Source organism: Gossypium arboreum, chromosome 11 (assembly GCF_025698485.1).
Source record: "Gossypium arboreum isolate Shixiya-1 chromosome 11, ASM2569848v2, whole genome shotgun sequence".
In the NCBI taxonomy this organism is placed as follows: Eukaryota; Viridiplantae; Streptophyta; class Magnoliopsida; order Malvales; family Malvaceae; genus Gossypium; species Gossypium arboreum.
This window is the reverse complement of record NC_069080.1, coordinates 137,119,592-137,140,428: the sequence shown is the minus strand read 5'-3', so window position 1 is coordinate 137,140,428 and position 20,837 is coordinate 137,119,592. Positions and strand designations below refer to the sequence as shown.

General features: G+C 30.3%; 3 protein-coding genes across 3 annotated transcripts; all 3 read left to right on the top strand.

Annotated features, from left to right (window-relative positions):
* The first annotated feature begins 158 nt into the window (after window positions 1-158).
* Window positions 159-2,324, top strand: LOC108473643 (ubiquitin-conjugating enzyme E2 variant 1C). The gene is made up of 4 exons (XM_017775321.2): window positions 159-307; window positions 1,335-1,474; window positions 1,727-1,852; window positions 1,974-2,324. Exons 1-4 carry the CDS (start codon window positions 274-276, stop codon window positions 2,112-2,114), a joined length of 441 nt encoding a protein of 146 aa, XP_017630810.1. The 5' UTR covers window positions 159-273; the 3' UTR covers window positions 2,115-2,324.
* Window positions 2,325-4,519: 2,195 nt separating this feature from the next.
* LOC108473642 (probable CCR4-associated factor 1 homolog 11) lies at window positions 4,520-5,694 on the top strand. The gene has a single exon (XM_017775320.2). It carries the CDS (start codon window positions 4,700-4,702, stop codon window positions 5,531-5,533), a length of 834 nt encoding a protein of 277 aa, XP_017630809.1. The 5' UTR covers window positions 4,520-4,699; the 3' UTR covers window positions 5,534-5,694.
* Window positions 5,695-19,627: 13,933 nt separating this feature from the next.
* LOC108472763 (transcription repressor OFP13-like) lies at window positions 19,628-20,552 on the top strand. Its single transcript, XM_017774321.2, has one exon. It carries the CDS (start codon window positions 19,676-19,678, stop codon window positions 20,441-20,443), a length of 768 nt encoding a protein of 255 aa, XP_017629810.1. The 5' UTR covers window positions 19,628-19,675; the 3' UTR covers window positions 20,444-20,552.
* Window positions 20,553-20,837: the final 285 nt, after the last annotated feature.

Genomic DNA, 20,837 nt, shown 5'->3' with positions numbered 1-20,837 from the left:
ATTAGTTGGATAATCAATTAAGTCGATTTTTCAATATTTTAACTGATTTAACTGATTAAAATCGATTTCAGTTTAAGTTCAACATATGCTTATCTAAACTCGATCCGACACGGGCTGAGCCCAACAAATATCCCGGCTCAATAATCATTGAACCGGCTAAACTCCTCTACTCGACTCATCCAACGGCTTTAAAGCATTGCCTTTTGCCTTTCATCGCCTTTTACCAGATTCCCCCCTCATTGACTCATTGCTATCTCTCTTTCCCTCTCTCTAATGACGCTTAGCTCAGGAGGATCTAGTGTCGTGGGTTAGCCCTTTTTCTCTTTATGTATCCCTCGTTTCATTGATTCCATTAATGGGTTTTTATAGATTTTTGGTGGGTTTTTTTTTTATCATTTCTTTCGTATTTAATCGTTTATAATTTGTGGGTTCGGTGAATTTATATGGTTTAATGTGAGGAATTTTTGGGTTTTTAATCTATTTAAAGTTTTGGGTAGCTGTAAAACATGTTCTTGTGGCTATCTTTTGATGTTCTGGTTTTAAGATGAATGTCATGTTAATGGTTTTAAAATTATACCTTTAAGATTCTGTTATGTTAATGGTAGCCCAACATGTTCTTGTGGCTATCTTTTGATGTTCTGGTTTGATGATTTATGCTTCAATTGCTGTTTTGAGTATGCTTTGCATGTAAAATATTGGAGAGTAGTGTGTAAATGAGATATTGGTGCTCGAGTTTGGTTTGAAAAAAAATCTAATTTAATTTGGTAATTATCGAGCTTGAGCTATCGGTAGAGTCGAATTCGAGCATCATAATGCTTTATTCAAAGAGCTTAAGTATGGAAATTGATAAACAATCTTAATTAAGCTTGAGCTCAAGTCGTTTGATTAAGTCTTGAGCCAAGCTTGAGCTTAGAAATTGATGTTTGATTGAGCCCAAACTGAATATCGAGCCTTCAATTTTGAGTTGAGTTTGAGCTCAAGCATGCTACCATTCAAGTTCAACTTGGCTCATTACATCCCTTTCAACGAATATACAAATGCATAAATCTTTGTGTAATTGGTACGCTTTTTAGCCTTTTGCAATTACACGATATAGGCATTGATGATTAGGAAGTTCTTTCGGTGTATAAAATTGTTTACTGTTTTAGGCGTTTACAGTTTGTAATGTAGACATTATTTTGACAGCAACAATTGGAGTTTTTATAGCTGTCCGATTAGTTACCTTTCCTTTTGGAATTGGAACTCTTTTGGCATTAAGCCCAATGCTAGATTATATATGTTGTTAGCGCAACAAATCCGGAGTATGATTCAGTAATGCAAGTCTTTTTTTGCAGTGCCTCGGAACTTCCGATTGCTGGAGGAGCTTGAGCGTGGAGAAAAAGGTATCGGAGATGGTACTGTCAGCTATGGAATGGATGACGGAGATGATATTTACATGCGCTCATGGACCGGCACCATTATTGGTCCTCTCAATGTAGTTTTCTTCCTCCAACAAATCATATATTTTGAAAAATCACACACACACACACATATACATTTACATATATGTATATAGGTTAAGCCTAGGAGCTAAAGTATCCTATCACTGCTTGTCTCCGGGATAGCCCTACTTGCCTTCCTTTTGAAAGGAGGAATGGAGTTTTCTGGGGGAATTTTGAAAACTATCGGTGTACATATGCATTTCTGTTTCTTCCTTCATGTTGATTTTTGTTTTTTCGGTTTTCAGACTGTACATGAAGGTCGAATCTATCAGCTGAAGCTGTTCTGTGATAAAGATTATCCGGAGAAGCCACCGAGCGTCCGTTTTCATTCAAGGATCAACATGACTTGTGTTAACCATGAAACAGGGCTGGTATACAATTGATGTTACATTCGTTTGCAGTGCACTAATCAGTTTATATTTATTTCATGTCTGTTTGTTAATCGTTAATGCTTTTAATCAATTGTTTGTTTTTACTATTTGATGGTAACAGGTAGAATCAAAGAAGTTCGGAATTCTCGCAAATTGGCGGAGGGAGTATACTATGGAAGATATACTGACACAGCTGAAAAAGGAGATGGCAGCCTCTCATAATCGAAAGCTGGTCCAACCTCCTGAGGGTACCTACTTCTAGCTCTCGAATTCGTATCGATATTCTGGATCTAATTTCATTTGTGGTTATGCAATATATTGATTGTAATGCTTGTTGATCCTTTATAAGAACAAACTGTGGAATTGGTCAAAAAACTTCTCGATTACTTCTCCTTGGCTTCATGTTCTTGTTCTCAAACCGGATGCTGTTTTTCTAACAGAATTTTATCCATGTTTCAAAACATTTCAAATACCCTTTTGGTTATTGTTTCAGTTCTTGCTCGTTTTTCCCGTTTTAGTATCATTTCAGAATATTGTTGTTTGTTGATGTATTTCTTCCTTATGCACCAAAAAGAACGAAAGAACGAAAGAACGAAAGAACAGCTTGTTTTTTCTACTTTTGCTGTAAAAACAACTCGGGTTGCTTCCACAAGGCCTTCTACCCCAGACTTTAGTCTCGGGATGGATTGTAAATGTTGGGATTCGAATTTCATTCTCATTGAATTTGAATATCACCTCGTAAGGATGACTTGCATGAACCATTCGAGTTCAAATTCCTGGTTTCATGCAACTTTCTTGCCAAAGATCCAACGAGAAGACGTAGTCCAGATTGAGGACACTTCGCCGCACTACCCGGGTTCAATTCTGGGTACGATGCAGATACCTTCTCGGGGTACAATATCAATATGAATGGCAATCTATGGTTTTTTTTCAGCATTTGATGTTTTCTTATGAAATGGTGCTAGATTTGGTAGAATTACAAGGAGCTCATTGTATTAAGAGTTAGATTTCATTAGATAAATCTATTTCTGTTATTAAAATTTGGTCACTTAATGTCAAAATGAGGTACACGTGGCACATTACATGTAATTATTTGATTATCTTGTTAGCAACATTAGTTTAAAATTATAGAAATGAATGAAATATTTAACTGAAAGAATCAGTTTGCTTTTTAGTCTAACGTACTGAGATTAATTTGTCCATTTTCTTAGTAAAGATAGGCAAAATACAGTTCAGGAACCTCTATGATTATTTTACTTGCTAGATTTCATTGATTGGTGGGTGATTTCATTATTTAGAAAAGTCGGATATTACCATGCTCGAATTCATTTTTACAACAATAATGGTGTTAATTGAACTAATATTCAACTATGGTTTTTTTTTTAAGTTTAAATATATTTGTTTTAGTGTAATTTTTTCAAAATTATCTTTAAAATCTTTTAAAACGCCATCAAGAGTGAGGTGCATTTGATTTCATTTTATTTACAAAAATAATTTTTATTTTCTATTTTTAAAAATTAAAAATACGCTTGATAAATAAAAATAATTTTTATTTGTAAAATAATTAAATAATTAAATAAAAGTTTAATTTATTAAAATGCAATACAATAACAAAATCAAATGTAATTAAATAAAAGATTTAAAAGTTATAAAAATAAAAATTGCTTTTAAAATATTCAAATCAGAGTAAATTTAATGTATGAAATGAAACTAAAAATAACAATCGTTTTTGATTTTTTTTTCCCATTTTCATCTTTTTAATTTTTTCCCATTTTTCTAAAAGAATTTTATTGAAAATAATGAAAACATATTCCTTTTGTTCTTTAATTTTCATATATTTTTATTTTCAATTTTAAAAATCATTTTCAAAATTTTTAATCAAATATGTTTTCTTCACTATTTTCTACTTTTTAAGAAAATCAAAACAATCATTGTTTCCTCAAACTTCTCCCATGCTAGCTTATGGCCCTTAAATTTCCCTCATAGCTCAGTTTCAAACACAGGGCTGATCCCTATATTGCGAGAGAACCCCTAAAGCCATCGTGCAACACTGTTCCTGGTCATTCCTCCGATCGCGGCAACTGACTCACACACAGCCGCATCAGTATTCACCTTGACCCGCCCCCCTTCAGGCACCTCCCACCTCAGTCCCTCACCTCCTCTGTTTGCATTCACCAACCCTTGCCGATGTCATCACTCAGTCATACTAACACCATTAACAAACCCAAAACACCAATTATATACGTTAAACTTTAATTTAGTGCAATCATATACATTTAAAGAAATAAATATATTAATTTATTTTTATATTTGATAAATATAATTATATGTGTATGCAATATGTAATCATAAAATAATAGTATATCAATAATTGTATTAATAATTTGTAAGAATTAAATCAAATTAAAATTTTAAGTATAAAATTGTATAAGATCAAAGTTTACATATTAGATTAAAGTTCATGTATAGTTTTGAGATTTACCATTTTTAATTGTTACAAAAATGACATTTTGTTATTTTTCTAACATACAAAATAATTTCTTCATTTTAAAAGTACAGGATCAAAATGAACTCTACGCTGCAATATAAGGACCTATTCAGTAGTTTTACCTTATTAATAATTAATTTAAATAAAAAATTTTAAACGAGAAACCGCCTCTCTATAAATACCGTTCTAATAATCTTTGTCTGATCTTTTCCCCAAATTCAAACCCTAAAGGCCTAAACCCTAGTCAAAAAGAAAATCAAAATCAGAGAATTTGAACCCAAGAAAAGGAAAATTGGAGGATCATATTGTTCTATTGGTCGAAATTGCGTTGATTTTCTTCGATAAAGAGATCCAAGAAAATGTCGAATAAACCGCGAGAGTTAGTCGTGATCCGATCCGTTTGGTCGGAAAATTTGGATTCCGAATTCGAGATAATCAGATCCATAATCGACGTTTTCCCGATCATTTCAATGGACACAGAGTTTCCGGGCGTTGTCGTCCGATCGGACGGCACCGGCGGCGGCCATCGCTCCCGTCGAATTGACGCCACTGAGAATTACCAAAGCCTCAAAGCGAATGTTGACATACTAAAGCTTATCCAAATCGGCCTCACGTTATCAGACGCTGACGGGAATTTACCAAATCTCGGCACCGAGAACCGGTTCATTTGGGAGTTCAATTTCAAGGATTTCGATGTGGGGAATGATGTACATGCGCCTGATTCCGTCGAGCTTCTCCGTCGCCAAGGCATAGATTTCGAGAAGAACCTGGAACTTGGGATCGAGTTGGTCCGGTTCGCTGAACTGATGATGTCATCGGGACTCGTATTGAACGACGCCGTTACGTGGGTGACTTTCCACTGCGCGTATGATTTTGGATACCTCGTGAAATGCTTAACCGGTGGGTTATTGCCTGACCAACTCACTGAGTTTTTGGAACTCGTGCGAGTGTTCTTTGGAGACAGAATCTACGACGTCAAACACTTGATGAAATTCTGCGCTGGATTACACGGAGGGCTGGATCGTGCGTCTACAGATTTGGGAGTAAAGCGTGCAATTGGGAAGAGTCATCAAGCTGGTTCCGATAGTTTATTGACATTGCACGCTTGGTTGAAGATAAAGGAAAGGTATTTTGTAAATGGGGACCCAATTGAAAAGTATGCTAATGTTCTTTATGGTTTAGAAGTTGACTAAACTTGAATTCTAGTTAACTTCTTTTTATATCTTCTTGTTTGAAAGAAATTATCATTGCTTTTGTAGATTCTTTGGGCAATTGTTTTTAGGTAGGTAGATTTTTGTCAAACTTTATGGGTTATTGATCAATCATCAATACTAAAAGTAGTTCAGTTCAATAATTTTAATTTCACATTTTTTCCATGTTGCAAATTTACATTTGTTGCCTTCTATAATGGTAAGAAACTGCAAAAGAAAGCATTTGGGTTAGACTTAGGCGGTTCAAGGAACTAAAGTAGGAGTGTAGGACCTTGTGGGAATTCAGTTGCATTGCATTTGATGGTTTACTTTGGCTACTGTGACAAGGTGGAATTTGTAAATTTCTTCTGGATTACACTATTAGTGGTTGAAAGGTGAGTTTCGTTTACCCCTTGGGATAAACATGAAAGTGAGAATTTTATGTCTGCTTGTTGAAATTTATTATTAGTTTGTTTGAAATGAAGCTTTCTGGTTGCACTTTGGAGGAAGAGGAAATAAGGGCCTGAAATTATAGCCTTCATAGTTCAGTTTAGGAAATAAGGGCCGAGTTTGGGAGATTAAAACTTAAAAAGTGTTTTCTGATGATTTAATTTACTGAACTGAACTAACTGTAGTTCACTCTGTTTCTGTTTGAACTTATTGAGAAGATCAAAAGATTTAGTTGTTAACTGAAGTTCAATCAAACTTCTGGTTTCAACTTTAAGATTCTGAACTGTCCAATATCAAAGTTGAAGTTTAGATTGTTCCGAGTAATGGAGGAGGCTAGTTAGCTAGAAGACTGTTGTTGGCTTAAGGCTGCAAAATTTTTGGTTTAGAATAATAGCCAATTGCTTTTTTCCTTGTTTAGAGACTTGTTGTAGGAGGATTTCGTAGTGGTCTCATTGGCTATTGAAATGGCTGTAATATGTTCCATTCTCTGATATAGTTATCAACTTAGAGTTTCCTAATTATTAACTTGGTTAACTTGATTTTCTTCACGGTGATCTGACTGGATGAGTATTTGGTAGTGCTTCAAGCTTGTTGTTATATAAAATAGGAACCTTAGAGGGAAAGATCTAATCTCTTTGTTCATTGTTGAGTGACCTAAAGGATAAATTCATATTAAGAACCAGAGATAAAGTCAAGTGGATTAAAATGAATTTGTGATACCAACCATATTGGTGTTGTGTGTCACCAAGGGATATTAAAAAAGGGACTTTCCTCATCGAGCCTAGTTCGTAGCTGATAATATAAGGTAAGAGTATACTAATCTTAGAAGCATCATGAACAGTGGCAAGCATGGAGGAGACCCTGTCTGTTAGGTATCATAATCCATGTATCTTTATTTGTAAAATTTCTGTAGTTCTTCAAGTGCTCATATACCGGTTAACATGTTTCCCTCATTGCTAAGAGTGCATATGAGTGGAGTGGCTCTGGTAATGGTCATGCTTATGAAAGGTATGTATTTTCATGATTGTTGCTTGAATTCAGTTGATTGCTTGTACTCCATGCTTATCTTTTGCATTTGAATCTTGCAATCTAACCAATGGAAGTCGTCCAAAAAAAGAAAAACCAACGGAAGGGCATTTCATTATTGTTAGTTTATTTAGCTTCTGAATGGAGATACTCTTATCTCATTTATGATAATACTTTGATGGTTGATCTTATATATGGTGGATTGAATTATGTGTGTAGCTGTAAGAGCTTACATTTCCTCCAGTTTAGAAGTTTACCGATGATCCCTTCTCTCTCTCTCTATATATATATAAATCGTGATTCGATTGTAGTATCATAGGGTTGTCTTTCACTGATAGTTCTATGTGATTTAGATTTAGATGTGAGTGCTTGACACAAGTGTGTTCAATTTTGATTAAAATGTGCCTCAAGTTCCTGTTAACACAATTTTTTTGGTTAAATTTAAGTTAACTGCAAAGTCGTTTTGTTAATTATATGGGTACCAAGTGAGTAATTTTTTTATTTCAAAAATGTCGCAGCGACAAATTTACGAATGTTAACAGTTTGACTTTACTTTTGAAATTTGAAGAATAAAGGGACTAAATTTCATGAAATAGAAGTGTAAAGACTAAATTTTTAATTTTTAAAAAGTACAAAGAGAGTTATGGCATATTTTATCCTTCAATTTTATTTTTTTTCTAAATTTTCATGTATTTTTCCAAACTACATTTTCCTCTGATCAAGGGTAAGGAGAAGGGGTTGTCATGGTTCGAACTTGATATCTCAACGAAGACTTAAAGCAAGGTAAGTAATTTGGAGCTACACTAGGAAGCTAAATGTTTAGTCAAAATTTTTGAAGTGTAATGTGTCATCTTTTGATTAGAAGTTGATGGTTAGCGATAAGAACGGCCAACGAGTCGAGGCGGAGTGGATTATCGCTCATCCCTGATCTCATATTTAAATATTCTTGTCCTATATCACTTAAGACTCGAACTTGAGTTTTAGCATTCGAGTCTAAACCCGAAATGAAAAAAACCCACCATTTGAGAAAATCTATTATGAAAACCAAAGATACATGATGAAGTCCTGTACAAATTAAAGATTCTTAATTAAAAATATATAAATTATAATTATAAAATTGAAAAATAATTAAAAATCTGTTTATAAATAATAAGTAAACAAATAAAAATTAAACATGTTTCTTATTTTTCCAGTGTTATATGTATATTATTTTTATATAAAATGATAGAAAAATAAACACAAGCAATAATATAATAGTATTAATGATTATATGATCAAATAATAAAAATATTTCAAATAATTGGAATCTTAAACTAATATAAATACATTTATTCATGAACAGCAACAAACCGAATATATTTTATTTGTATTAGGTTGTTTCATTAAATGAGTGTCAAAATTTTCTTTATATTTATTTAATTTAATAAATAAATATAAATAAATAAAAATAAACTATTTAAGAAATTTTCATGGAGTTTATTTACTGCCAAGAATTGAAATCACTTTTTTCCAGCATTGGAAAACGACAACAATATCTTTTGTGCATTGAATCACATGATAGAGTGGGATAGGGTCTGATTCTAAACCTAGTTAGGCGTCATATCGATTTGAAAGAAAGAAAATGGAAAAAGAAAAATTATTGCAAAATTTGCTCACTTTTCAATCGTTTGCTTTTGTTTTGTATGCCCTCTTTTCAGTTTATGTTTGGGTACGGTTGTTGTTGTTGTTAATGATGTTGTTTTTAAGATTCGTATTTTATTTTTTTTATTGAGAGTATAATGTGTTATGTTATTGTATTTGATATTTGTTAGTTTTATTTTTCTTTTTTAGTGGCAGATATTTTATTAAAATTGTTCTCATAATATGATAAAATTAACATATAACGAAGTACAATCTATTTTGGTGACTCGAAATCTGACCCAAAAATTTTATTTATATACATTTTTGAAGACCCTTTTTAAGAGAGTCTATTCTCAAGATTCTCCATAACCACCTATATCAGGAAGAAGATGAACTGACCAATTGAATCTTATATAGACAAAGATAAACATACGTTAACATAAAAATTATTATGAATATAATATGTAGTTGGGTTATCTAACATAATATTGATGTTGATATTTAAAGCTACCAAGGGACAAACATAATAATCCTATGGGCTATGGCTTAGTTTGAGCCTGAATATATGTGTGTCGTTTTGTGTATGATAGTCCCTTCATGCTTTCTACTCTCTAAATTTGTGGCTTGATTGTGGGATTTGGTCTGATTTCTATACCACTTTTAGTATCCAACACATAATAAAAAGATTGGGTATTGAAAATATGATCTTTTATACCTATAAATTAGGTAATAAGCTATTTATAATTGGTTGCTAAATACCCAACTCATCCAACTTTCGATTAGGCAATTGAGCTATTTGGCATAATAAGTAACTATCAAGACTCTAGGAATCTTGTTAGGAAGGACTTTTGAGGAACCAAGGTTACAGGGCAAACAAACTGGTCACTAAGCAAATTGGGTAAGCTATCGCACGGGCATGGTCAGAAGGTAGTTGATAATCATACAACAGGCAGTTCTCTATAGACAGTCTAAATGTTAATTCTCACATTTGAGATGGACACTATCAATTTCTTACGCATTTTGTTGACTTATGTATCATTGCATACTTCAGAGCACAAGCTCCAACCCTCCCAAGACGTATGTTTATTTTACACATATATCTAATCTCCAAGTCGTTACTATTGTCATGTACCTTTTCGGTAAAAGTATCATGAAGGTCTCTATACTAAAAGTCAGATTGCATTTTGTCCCTTCTACCAAAAAAATAGGTGAACTAGTCCCTATATGTTAGATCAAATAGCAAACTAACCCTTCTATTAAAAAATCCATTCATTTCCATTGTTAAAAAAATGGTCCATAAACATTAATATGAAGTACACTTGACACACCATATGTAACTGTCTAACTATTCCGTCAACCACCCCAATTTTTACAAGTAGAAATAGATGAAATTTTTACCTAATGACCAATTTATTATCTGATTTAATGTACAAAAATTAATTTACCCGTTATTTATCTCTCCAAATCTAATACTTGAACAAAAAATAACTAAAAAAATATAAAAAAAAATTAAAACAAAAATACATTTAAGTTGACATATACCCATATCTTTCATTCACTTTTAAATCAGGATTAGTTTAAATTCCAAAATTTCCAATCATCCATCATTTGCTAGTTTTGGAATTAGATATTTGGCAAGTATTTGGACCATCAAGTTTAGCAATGTTTCCCCAGCTGGCCAATTTGTGGACTCAAGGTTCACTTGTATAACTCCAAGAACAAAGGAGAAAAAAAACCCCATAAGATAGAGCCTTAGGTTGGAATATCTTTTTCATTGCAGGTCAAAATGTTTTGCAATGTGGGTGCCCCAAGATGGTGACATATGGTTCAAAGCTTCAACTGCTTGTTGAATTTGTGGCCTACATTAAGAATCTATTGAAAAACCCTTCATTCTTAGCCTCTGATCTTGATGTATATATGGGTGAATCTACTTGGTAAGTCCTTTTATTATATGGATCAGATCAAATTAATCCCTTTATTATTAAATGAATCAATTTAGTCCATTACTTAGTGGAGAGCAATCGGTTTAATTGGTTGAATCAATAAACTCTTTTGTAATTGACTTTAACATGAGAAAAGTGATCCGGCCAACTTTAGTTGAGAAAACTGACCGAACTAAACCGATTTCGATTTAGTTGGTTTGGATGGTTTTTACGGTTAACCAACCTTGGGTTTTTGGGTTGGGTTTAGGGTTATTAGGTTGTGTTTATATGGTTAGATATTTATTATATATTATAAAATGTAAATATATTTTAAATAATTTTAAAAATATATAGAATAAGTCGGTTTGATTTTGGGATTCAAAAACCGATAATCAACCTAATTATCCGATTATACCATGATCAAAATCGACTAACCCATCCTACTTGACTAAATCGAAACTGAAAAAACCAAATGGATTGATTTTTTAAACCGTACAATTTGACATTGCTTTTTTTAATACAATGCCTAGAATTACCTATAGCCCCTCTTTAATCCATAAATAGGAGAATAATGTGCTTCAACGCATATAATACACATATAATACAGGGACCTAAGAGATACTTTCAGCTATATATATATATATACACATCTCTATCATCTAAACGAATGGGATTCATGGGGACCAAGTGATCCAAATAGCATCCTCATTTCATAAAGAAAGGGTTCACTTTCACTAACCCTTTAATAGAATGTAATTTCTATCACGTTAGAAATACATGACAAGAATACGATAATGAACTATTTGCACACAACATGTCGATGAGAAGTTGACATGTAGGGATCGTCCACTGAGGCCAAATTGTGCTGTATAAATGGTGACTGGCACATGTATTTGTGCCCTTAACAAACAACCCCATGAAAATGAAATATTAGTTCATCAACATAGAATCTATATATATATATATATATATATAGATATACTTTTTTAACTTAGACAAAAAGAAAAATACCCTTTACTATATTAGATTAGTACATTAAAATTAGAATAGTGTTTTGTTTGCTGACTAAGTCTTAGCTCGATTAATGTTGACATTGGTATTGTTGTTAGTGCAAGAGGACTTGGATTTGAGTATGCTGAAGCACATTATTCTCCTATATAAGAGTTGGAGAGGAGTTATAGGTAGTTCTAAGTATTGTATCAAAAAGAGCATATATGATTAGAGGTGCTCATGAGTTGGATTATTCGATTTTGGGTGTAAAATGAAGACATATAGTATAAAATAGATGCATTAACCTTTTACATTTAGATATTTTCGTTCGATTAGTAGTTAAAAATTATTAAAAAAAAGTCTGAATTTTCTTATTATTTTCATTTAAACTTTAAGGATAAACTATGAAAATATTTACTTTTGTTTACCTCAGATTACATTTTAATCGGTTATGTTCAAAATGTTACGTTTTAATCACTTATGTTAACGTGTTGTTACATTTTAGTCATTGAGCCGTTAACGGTGTAACAGTAAGCTGACGTGACACGTTAAATCATCATTTTAAATAAAAAATTTAGGTTAAATTATACAATTGGTCCCCATATTTTTTTGAGCAATTTAATTTATTTCTTTTATATTCTTTTAACTCGTCTTTTCTGTTTTCTTTATTTTCCATTCTCTCCTACTTCTCCCTTTGTTTTTCTCCCTTTTCCATCTCTTTTAACGTAGTTTTTTTATACTTTTCATTTGTTAAAATTAGTCCCTATACTCTTTTTTTGAAGAATTTAATTTTTTTTCTTTATTTTCTTTTTCTTCTTCCCCTTTAGTTTTAAGAATTGGAAAACAAAAAAAAAACTACATTAAAAGAGATGGAGAAGGAAAGAAAGCAGAGGGAGAAGCAAAAGAGAATGAAAAAAAAAGAAAAAAAAGGAAAGTTAAAAAAATTAAATTGCTCAAAATGAAAAAAAAAGAGACCAATTGTTTAATTTAACCTAAAATTTTTGTTTAAAATGATGATTTAACATGCCACGTCAGATTACCGTTATACCATTAACGGTAATTAACGGCTTAGTGACTAAAATGTTACGACATGTTAACATAAATGACTAAAATGTAACATTTTAAATATAAGTGACTAAAATATAACCTAAGGTAAATAAAATAATTATTTTAATAGTTTACCCAAACTTTAATTATGGTATGAACCTTTTATTGTTGTAATATTTTTTATTAATTCAATAATTTAAATGTGTTGCTTTACATTGCTTACATAAAAATATCTTATTTAATGAATTAAAATAAATAAACATTGTGTAACGCATGTTACCTTAAAATAAAATTTGTAGGAAAAATTGTCCATGAATTGTTCATTAAAACTTATATAATTTAGATGTATTATTAAATCTTTTAATGGAATTACTTAATACTCCTTAAAAAAATCTTATAAATTTTAATACAAAATACCAATTTTTTCTATATTTGTTCATGGGTCAGCTATTCATCTAGACTTAAAGGCTTACTCGAAATTTGGGAGGTTTGAGAAAAACTATTAATAAAATATGGGCCAAGCTCGGTTTAGACATTCATGGCCCGAGCTTGGCTTAGCTTGACCCATTTTTAAGTTTATTATATTTTATATTATGTTATCTTTATATATTATATAATTGATAACACATTAAAAAAAACTATACTAAACATATAATACTACTCTAATATAAACATTAAAATAATGTTAAAATGATCATATATAAAAAATCCAATAACTAAAAATTAAAATTATTAAATATTAAATTAAAATAATATAATTTAAAAAATAATATGGGTGGGCCTAAAATGGGATTAGGTTAGTTTTTTACAAATTTAGGCGCGGGCTTGAACAAAATTTCAAACTCATATTTAGAGCCGAACTAGGCTTAGCCAAACATAAAATATATTAATATCTTGTTTAAACCTGACCTAACCCATAAGCACATCTAAATTCGTCACCTTACATGTAATTTAAAATATATGATAATAAGTTATATTCAAATATATATATATATATATGATAATGAGTAAATTAAGTTTCATAGTTCAATTGACAATGTTGTTGTTGTAACAATAAACAAGACGTGCATTCAAATGCAGTTACATACGTATTAACATTCAATTTAATGGTTTGAAGGGTATATAAATAGTTTAACAACTGTACTTAAAATAGATAAAAAAAGTAATATATATATATATATATATATATATATATATATATATAAAAGATAGAAAATAAGAGTATGGTCCCAAACAAATGTTAAAAACAAGGGACATCATGACACATCTTTGTCTTTGAAAACGATCATCTTATGTTGGATTCAGACTCAATAATTCCTACATTCCAACACCATATTTATCTTCTATACCATGTGGTCTAAATCAAAAGTTTTTTTTTTTTCATCTAGTTATAAGGACTTCATATTTCGATATATCTCTTTCATTACAAGAGAAAAAAAATACTATATTTTTTTGATAAATCGTGAAGATGACTCGATATTTGAGAGGATTTAGATACATAATTTTCTAATCCTTTCCCTATTATGTATGAACAAAATGAAGCTTTTCCTAAAATTATAAAGTTGAAGGTGTGAGAGTTTTTTAATTGGTTTAGAAAAATATAAAGTAAAACAAAATTACTATCGTAATAATAAATTTTCTTTTGAAAATAATTGGTTTTTTAATCATTTCCTAATTGAATCAGTGTACGGTTAACTCGCGATACTAACTCAATCAGGAAGTGTAAGTGTAATATAGATAAAAAGCCTTTTATTGCATGGCAAGTAAACTTTTTTGTTAAAATTTCTCAAGGGGTCAATCTTTTTTCCTTTGATAAGGGAGGGTTAGAATGTTCAGGGATCAAATAGAGGATTTAATGTTAATTACAATTTCATTAAAAAACAAGGCAAAGTCAAAAAAAAAATTTTAAGGGGGTCGTAATTAAATTATAATTTTTACAATAGTAAAATTACAATTTCACCATTTTAATAGCCTATATCTTTATAATTTTTAAAGTACTAAATCAAATTTTTATCATTTTTAGATAGGACTAAAGTAAAATTTTACCTAAAACTTCAATTTAGGGGGGCAGGCCCTACCAACCCTCAGCTACGCCCCTGTTACAAAAGGATAGATTCACATCAGGTGACCAAAATTTTAAATTATACAAGTTCATTGAAAATTAAAGATCTATCATATGCATGAAAATGAATAGATTTAGTGGATTCGAAATGTAAATTATCAAAATATATTAAAATTTATTTCCTTTCAAATTAAGAATTTAGGATTTAGTTATGATTAATGTCATTAATTTTTTTAAAAAAGTAATATTTAATAAATATAAAAATCTAATTTTAATATTCCTAACACATAACAATTTCTTTTTTCAAGAAAAATAGGATTATCAAAAGCAAAGGTGACAAAAATTACCTAGTTTAATCAAAGCAACAAGCCACAAGGAATGTGTGTGATTCATAAGAGATTGGGGGTAAAAAACAAAATATATTATTTCAATTTGAATGGATAAGGATGGACCCACCAACAATATGTATTAAATAGCAAAATGGACCTTTTTTTAATATTATATATTTAATTGTACTTAAATACAATGTCATCTTCACCCATATATGATTAGGTCATTATTAAATATTTATGGTCCAACTAAAGGGGTTTATGTTTCTTAAAAGTCCTCAAGTTATATAGTAAGAATAATGATATGTTTGAAACTAGATGAATATATGTATATGTTAGAGGTGTTGGTAAATCGGGTTGGATTCAATCATATCGAATTTATGTATGGTATTAATATATGTATACGCTAGATTAAAATATATAGACTAAAGATTTTTTGAATGGGCAGTGCATTTATTTATGGTTAGTGTAAATATGGTGGTGGCGATGAAATTACATACTGTAATGTGAGACAAAAAAAAAAAGCTAAACGCGTTGAATTGGAGATAAACGTTTGTCTAGAAAAGCCCTAAAATCACATTTGACGTTTTAAAATTATAAAAACGATGTTAGAATATTATAACTTAGTTAGGGTGTCATCTATTTAAAGATCACGTTACGAGATCCTTTTTAAATCAATAGTTGAAATAAAAAGGAGAGAAAAAGAAATTTTAATTCATTATTGATTATATCACATAGGATTTGTATTGAAAAACATGAGTTTATATTTTAACCAATTCAAGCGGTTTCAACATTAAAGAATGAAAGAAACAAATTTCAAATGAAAGTAACGTATTCGATAATCGATTAAACAACTATAATCTCTTCATTTTTTTATCTTTTAACCACGATCGTTTATTTAAAAAGAATTTTACATGATCCCATTAAAATAAGATTTCATACTTGAGACGTTACCTTTAGCTACCACTAATTTTATTCTAATTTACTTTTTTTTTTATAGGAGGAATTGAATCAATGGCAAAATTGAGATCTTGAAAATTTTTTAGATTCAAAATTCGAAACCCTCCATGTGTAAATACGTGAATTTTTTTATTATTTTAAATAATTTCAAAATATTTTGACATAATACTTAGAACTACTTATAACCTCTTCCCAATCTATAAATAGGATGATTATGCACCTCAACGCACTTAAACCCACATCCTCTTACATTGACAATAATCTTATGCCAATCCAGCTAAAACTCAATCCACCTAACAAATTATTTTCATAATAATTTGAGAGAAAAATTGGGCCGACCCGATCCGTAGGAAAACCTGTAAAAGAAGAAATAAATAAAATTGTCTCTCTCAAAAGGGGTCCCAATTTCTTCACTGGAAATCAGAAGGAAAGCACATGATTTTTTATCCCCCATTGGTCACCATTTCCTTTTAATTATTTTTGTTTCTTATACTTTCAATTTGGGATTTTTTTTTTTAAATAATATTTTCCCTCCAATGTAACTTTCCCAGAAAAATCCTATTTCAAAAGGAAAAAAAATTTAAACGTACGCTCAATTAAGAACAGCAATAAAAGAGCAGCTCATATATTTACAGTGCATTGAAGTTCCCAACCCCCCATATTTGCAATGAAATTTATGGCACTTTCATCTTAAATTTTCTTTTTCCCACTCAAACTTTTTGTCCCAATTTGAATTCACTATTTAATAAGTTTGTGACTTAATTTTCAGTATACGTTGTTCTCAATTAAAAAGAAATTAAATTCTCCAATTAGTTGGATTTAATTGAAAATTAATGATTTAAACAGTATTCTAGGTTCAATTTTAGTTAATACAAAATTAAATGTATTTTAGCATTAACGAGTCCCTTTCAACAAGTTCAGTTTTATCTTTTATCTTCATCAAGAGAAGACGTTGAGATTTTCTTAATAGATGAAGGTGCTTCCCTTCTATGAATCCTTCCCAGATCTTGATGGTGGTAAGAGACAAATTCGAAGATAAAATCAAACACAGAACCCCAATACCAAGCTTGTTGAGGAGATTTATCCGTTCTTGACAAATGACACTTGGCAAGCTTCTTTCAAAACAATCAAAATCTCATTAACAAAATGAAGTCAATAGAAATAGTCTTCTATAAATTTGAATTTGAGAACCAATGTGGTCTGAATTTTTTTTAATATTTTTATATCTGTTTTATAATTTATGTTCGGGTTCGTAACTCTCTTTCAACGCTGTCATTTTTTAAATTCGAGCCTTCTCAAACTAAATATCTTTGAACAATTTCATTATAGGTTTTGATCATATATGCTCTTTTTGATACAATTCTTAGAATTACTATAGCTCTTCTCCAACCCATAAATAGGAGTGTAATGTGCTTTAGCGCACTCGAACCTACATCCTCCTGTATTGACAAATATACTTATACCAATCGAGTTAAGATTTAATTAACTAAAACTATAGGGCTTTAAATTCCCACCAACATAAAATCCTATTAGCCTCAACTATAAAGAAATTTATATTTAGTAAATGGTAATCAATTCCACAATTTGCTAAATAAAAATAGCCAAACCAACAATTAAAGCTCTCAGCTATTTTTTAACATTTTTTGTAGGCAAAATCTGTCATACAATACATAATTGAAAGATTTGCAAGACAGAAATAATTAGGAGCACCTAATTTTAAATTTCAAATTAATAATCCATTTCCATAATTAAATTATTATAACAAATAAAATAAAAGCTTTAATTAATTGTTTTTCTTCCAAAAATTGTTTTATTAAAAGTCAACGTATAAAACTGATTGAGTCATAATTCGATTGGTATGAGCATTATTGTTAATACAAGAGGACATGAGTACAAGTATGCTGAAGCACATTATTCTTCTATTTATGGGTTAGAAATGAGTTAGAGGTAGTTCTAGATATTGTATAAAAAAATAGATATCATATAATGTATATTAAATCAAAATGGTAGATTTGCCATTTAACTCCTTAAATTTTTATGAAATTATATATTCGTATAATGGTAAAATTGCACTTTATCTTTTCCAATAATTTACGATTCATCTCTAGCCTCTTAAAGTAATTTTCTAGCTTCGTCTTTGTTAAAACCGTAATGTTCCCTTTTTAAGTGAATAAAAATCGAGATTAAATATAAATATAAAATATAAAATTGTTTTCTTAGCTAGGCCTAGGTTTATTAAAAGTTATCCCATGAAGTGTTTTTAAGCAAATAATATAACTACTAGAAGTACTATAAATTAAATAAAAAGTATTTGTACCTAAAAAAATAAAATAAAAAGTAGTAATAAATGAATTCAACTAAAACAATAAATTTTGAAGCTGAAATAATTAATACACCTAACAGTACACAGCATTTCATCCCAAAAAGAAAACAATAAAGCGCAAAATTTGAGCTATCTTTTAAGAAAATTAACATAAATGCTTACAAGTAAAAACATAAAAATATGTCAAATTTTATATAGTAGGAATGTTGTGTGTATCCATTACAAAATTTTAAATTATTTTTTAAGGTTAAAAAGGTAATTTTACCATGTTGGGTCAAGGCCGAAGAAATAAATAGCTAGTCACAAAATGTGTCCATTCCTATGAATGGAGATCAAAACCCTAAACGCATGACTACATGATTCACTTTTCTTTATTTTAATTTAAAACCATTAGTATCGAGTAGTCACATACAATCCCAATTATTTCAAAGTTGAGCCTGGTCTCTCAATTCTATTTCTTTTCTACCATTACAAGATTTAAAACTGAAACATGTTTATAATGCATTGACTTCTTTATCACTCGATCTAATAGATGGTATTCAAACCTATCCTTTTTTTTCCTTGTCTAAGAGCCCTAGTATCAAATAGCCTTATTGAACCCCAACTATTCTATAGAGTCGACATAAGTTGAAGCTCAAACAATGCAAAGCTCTCCCAATGTTTATTTTTTCATTTATAAAACAAAAAATTTTCTTACCACTCGACCCAACAATCGATACTTGAACTCACCCTTTTTTAATTTAAGACTTTTGATATCAAAGGCGAATTTAGAGGGGGTCTAAATAGAAAAATTACCTTCTAGTCCCTAATGAATGATAGAATTAAAAGTTATTATAGGATAAAATTGTACTCCCCTCCCCAAATGAAAAGATTTCTATTTAATCCTTTCAAAGGTGATAAAATCATAAGTTAATACAATATAAAATTATACTTCTACCTCACAAAAAATTTATAATTCAATTTTTATCCCTTAAAAAAAATTTCGAATTCACTCGTCTGATATCGAGTAACCTTATTGAAATCCGACTATTGTAAAATAAAATCTAAAGCTCAATCAATTAAAAAAGAAAATTCAACATTTAGCTTCTTATCACTCGACGCGACTTAGTGGAACATTGATACTAGTACTCATCCATTAATAACCACACAAAAAAATTCACTTTTAAATTTCTAACATTTAACTTTTGAAAAAGCGGATTAAAATTTAGCTCGATTAGTATAAATATTATTATCAATATAGGAATATATTAGTTTAAGTGTGTTAAAACCGTATTATTTTTATATTTATGGGTTGAAAGTTAATAATAATTATATAAAAAAAACCGTTTGAAACATGCAAAACCGGACCAAAAGTTTTGTATTTATCATATAAATGTAAGTGAAAACTAAACCAAAATATACCATAAACCTTTTCACATGGGGAACAAACCAAAGCTCCCTAATTTCTTCTCCAAGCACAACAACAATGGCAGACATTCAAAGCCTTCGTGGCCATGGCCTTCATGTCACCAACCCAAAACGCACTCTTTCCGAACCGACGAAACGCCCGAGTCATGGTTCTCAAACTCATCTGAGTCACCAAGTTTCTCAACAGCCTCAGATGAGTCAAGAACCGGAGCTGGTACTGTTGGAGTCGACTCAGTTGAAACAGTCATTCAAGGTGTAAGGTTAAGATCCGAGAGGTTGTTTTACGAGCCAAGTGAACCTAAGTTAGGGACTGAGTCAGAAACTGAGTCACCATACAAAGAAGCAACCGTTTTATCAATGGAATCAGTGGACCCTTTTGTTGATTTTAGAGATTCCATGGAAGCAATGGTGGAAAGTCATGGATTAAAAGACTGGGAAAGCCTTGAAGAGCTTTTGGGTTGGTATTTAAAAGCTAATGGTGAAAGTAGCCACGGATATATACTTGGTGCTTTCATTGATTTGCTTTTGAAGAAGAAGATGAAGCTTGTTGATGCCGGTTCGTCCTTAACACCTAGTTCACCATTGTCGTTTTGTAATTCTTCATCGTCTTCTTTATCGTCTTCTTCTTGTTATGAAGATACTTTAATGGTAACTCCATGTGAGTCTTCATTAAAAGGTAATGGAAATAATAATAATGATAATAATAGTAACCATTGTTTAACAGAGAAGAAGAAGATCATTGAAGATGATGATGGCGTTTCTTCTTGTTTAAGTTAGATTTTCTTCTCTTTTCTCTGGGTTTTTTTTGTTTAAATATTTTTAATATTGTTTATACCACTAATTTGCAGAAATGAATATAGTGCACTTTATTTATTTTTTGGTTCAAGTTCTTTGTTAATTCATTTTCCATCTCTTTCTTGGTTGCCAAACAGGTTTCCTACACAAATTTACATGCTAACGTGTGTGTAATTAATAGCAGGATTATTGCATGCATTTAATATTTTTTACCATTTTAAAATTTTATTATATATTTTTGGAATTTTTAAATATTATTTTTAAAATATATATATCATTTTGCTAATAAAAATAGAGGTATAAATTAGTATTTTATCACATATAATATTTCTTATATAAATTTTATTTTTGAAATATATTAGATAATTTATTTTTG

Coding starts and splice junctions, on each gene's coding strand:
- LOC108473643 (XM_017775321.2), top strand. CDS start 274: ATGACGCTTAGCTCAGGAGGATCTAGTGTCGTGG. Junction 308..1,334: donor AGGAGGATCTAGTGTCGTGG/GTTAGCCCTTTT, acceptor CTTTTTTTGCAG/TGCCTCGGAACTTCCGATTG. Junction 1,853..1,973: donor TTAACCATGAAACAGGGCTG/GTATACAATTGA, acceptor TGATGGTAACAG/GTAGAATCAAAGAAGTTCGG.
- LOC108473642 (XM_017775320.2), top strand. CDS start 4,700: ATGTCGAATAAACCGCGAGAGTTAGTCGTGATCCGATCCGTTTGGTCG.
- LOC108472763 (XM_017774321.2), top strand. CDS start 19,676: ATGGGGAACAAACCAAAGCTCCCTAATTTCTTCTCCAAGCACAACAAC.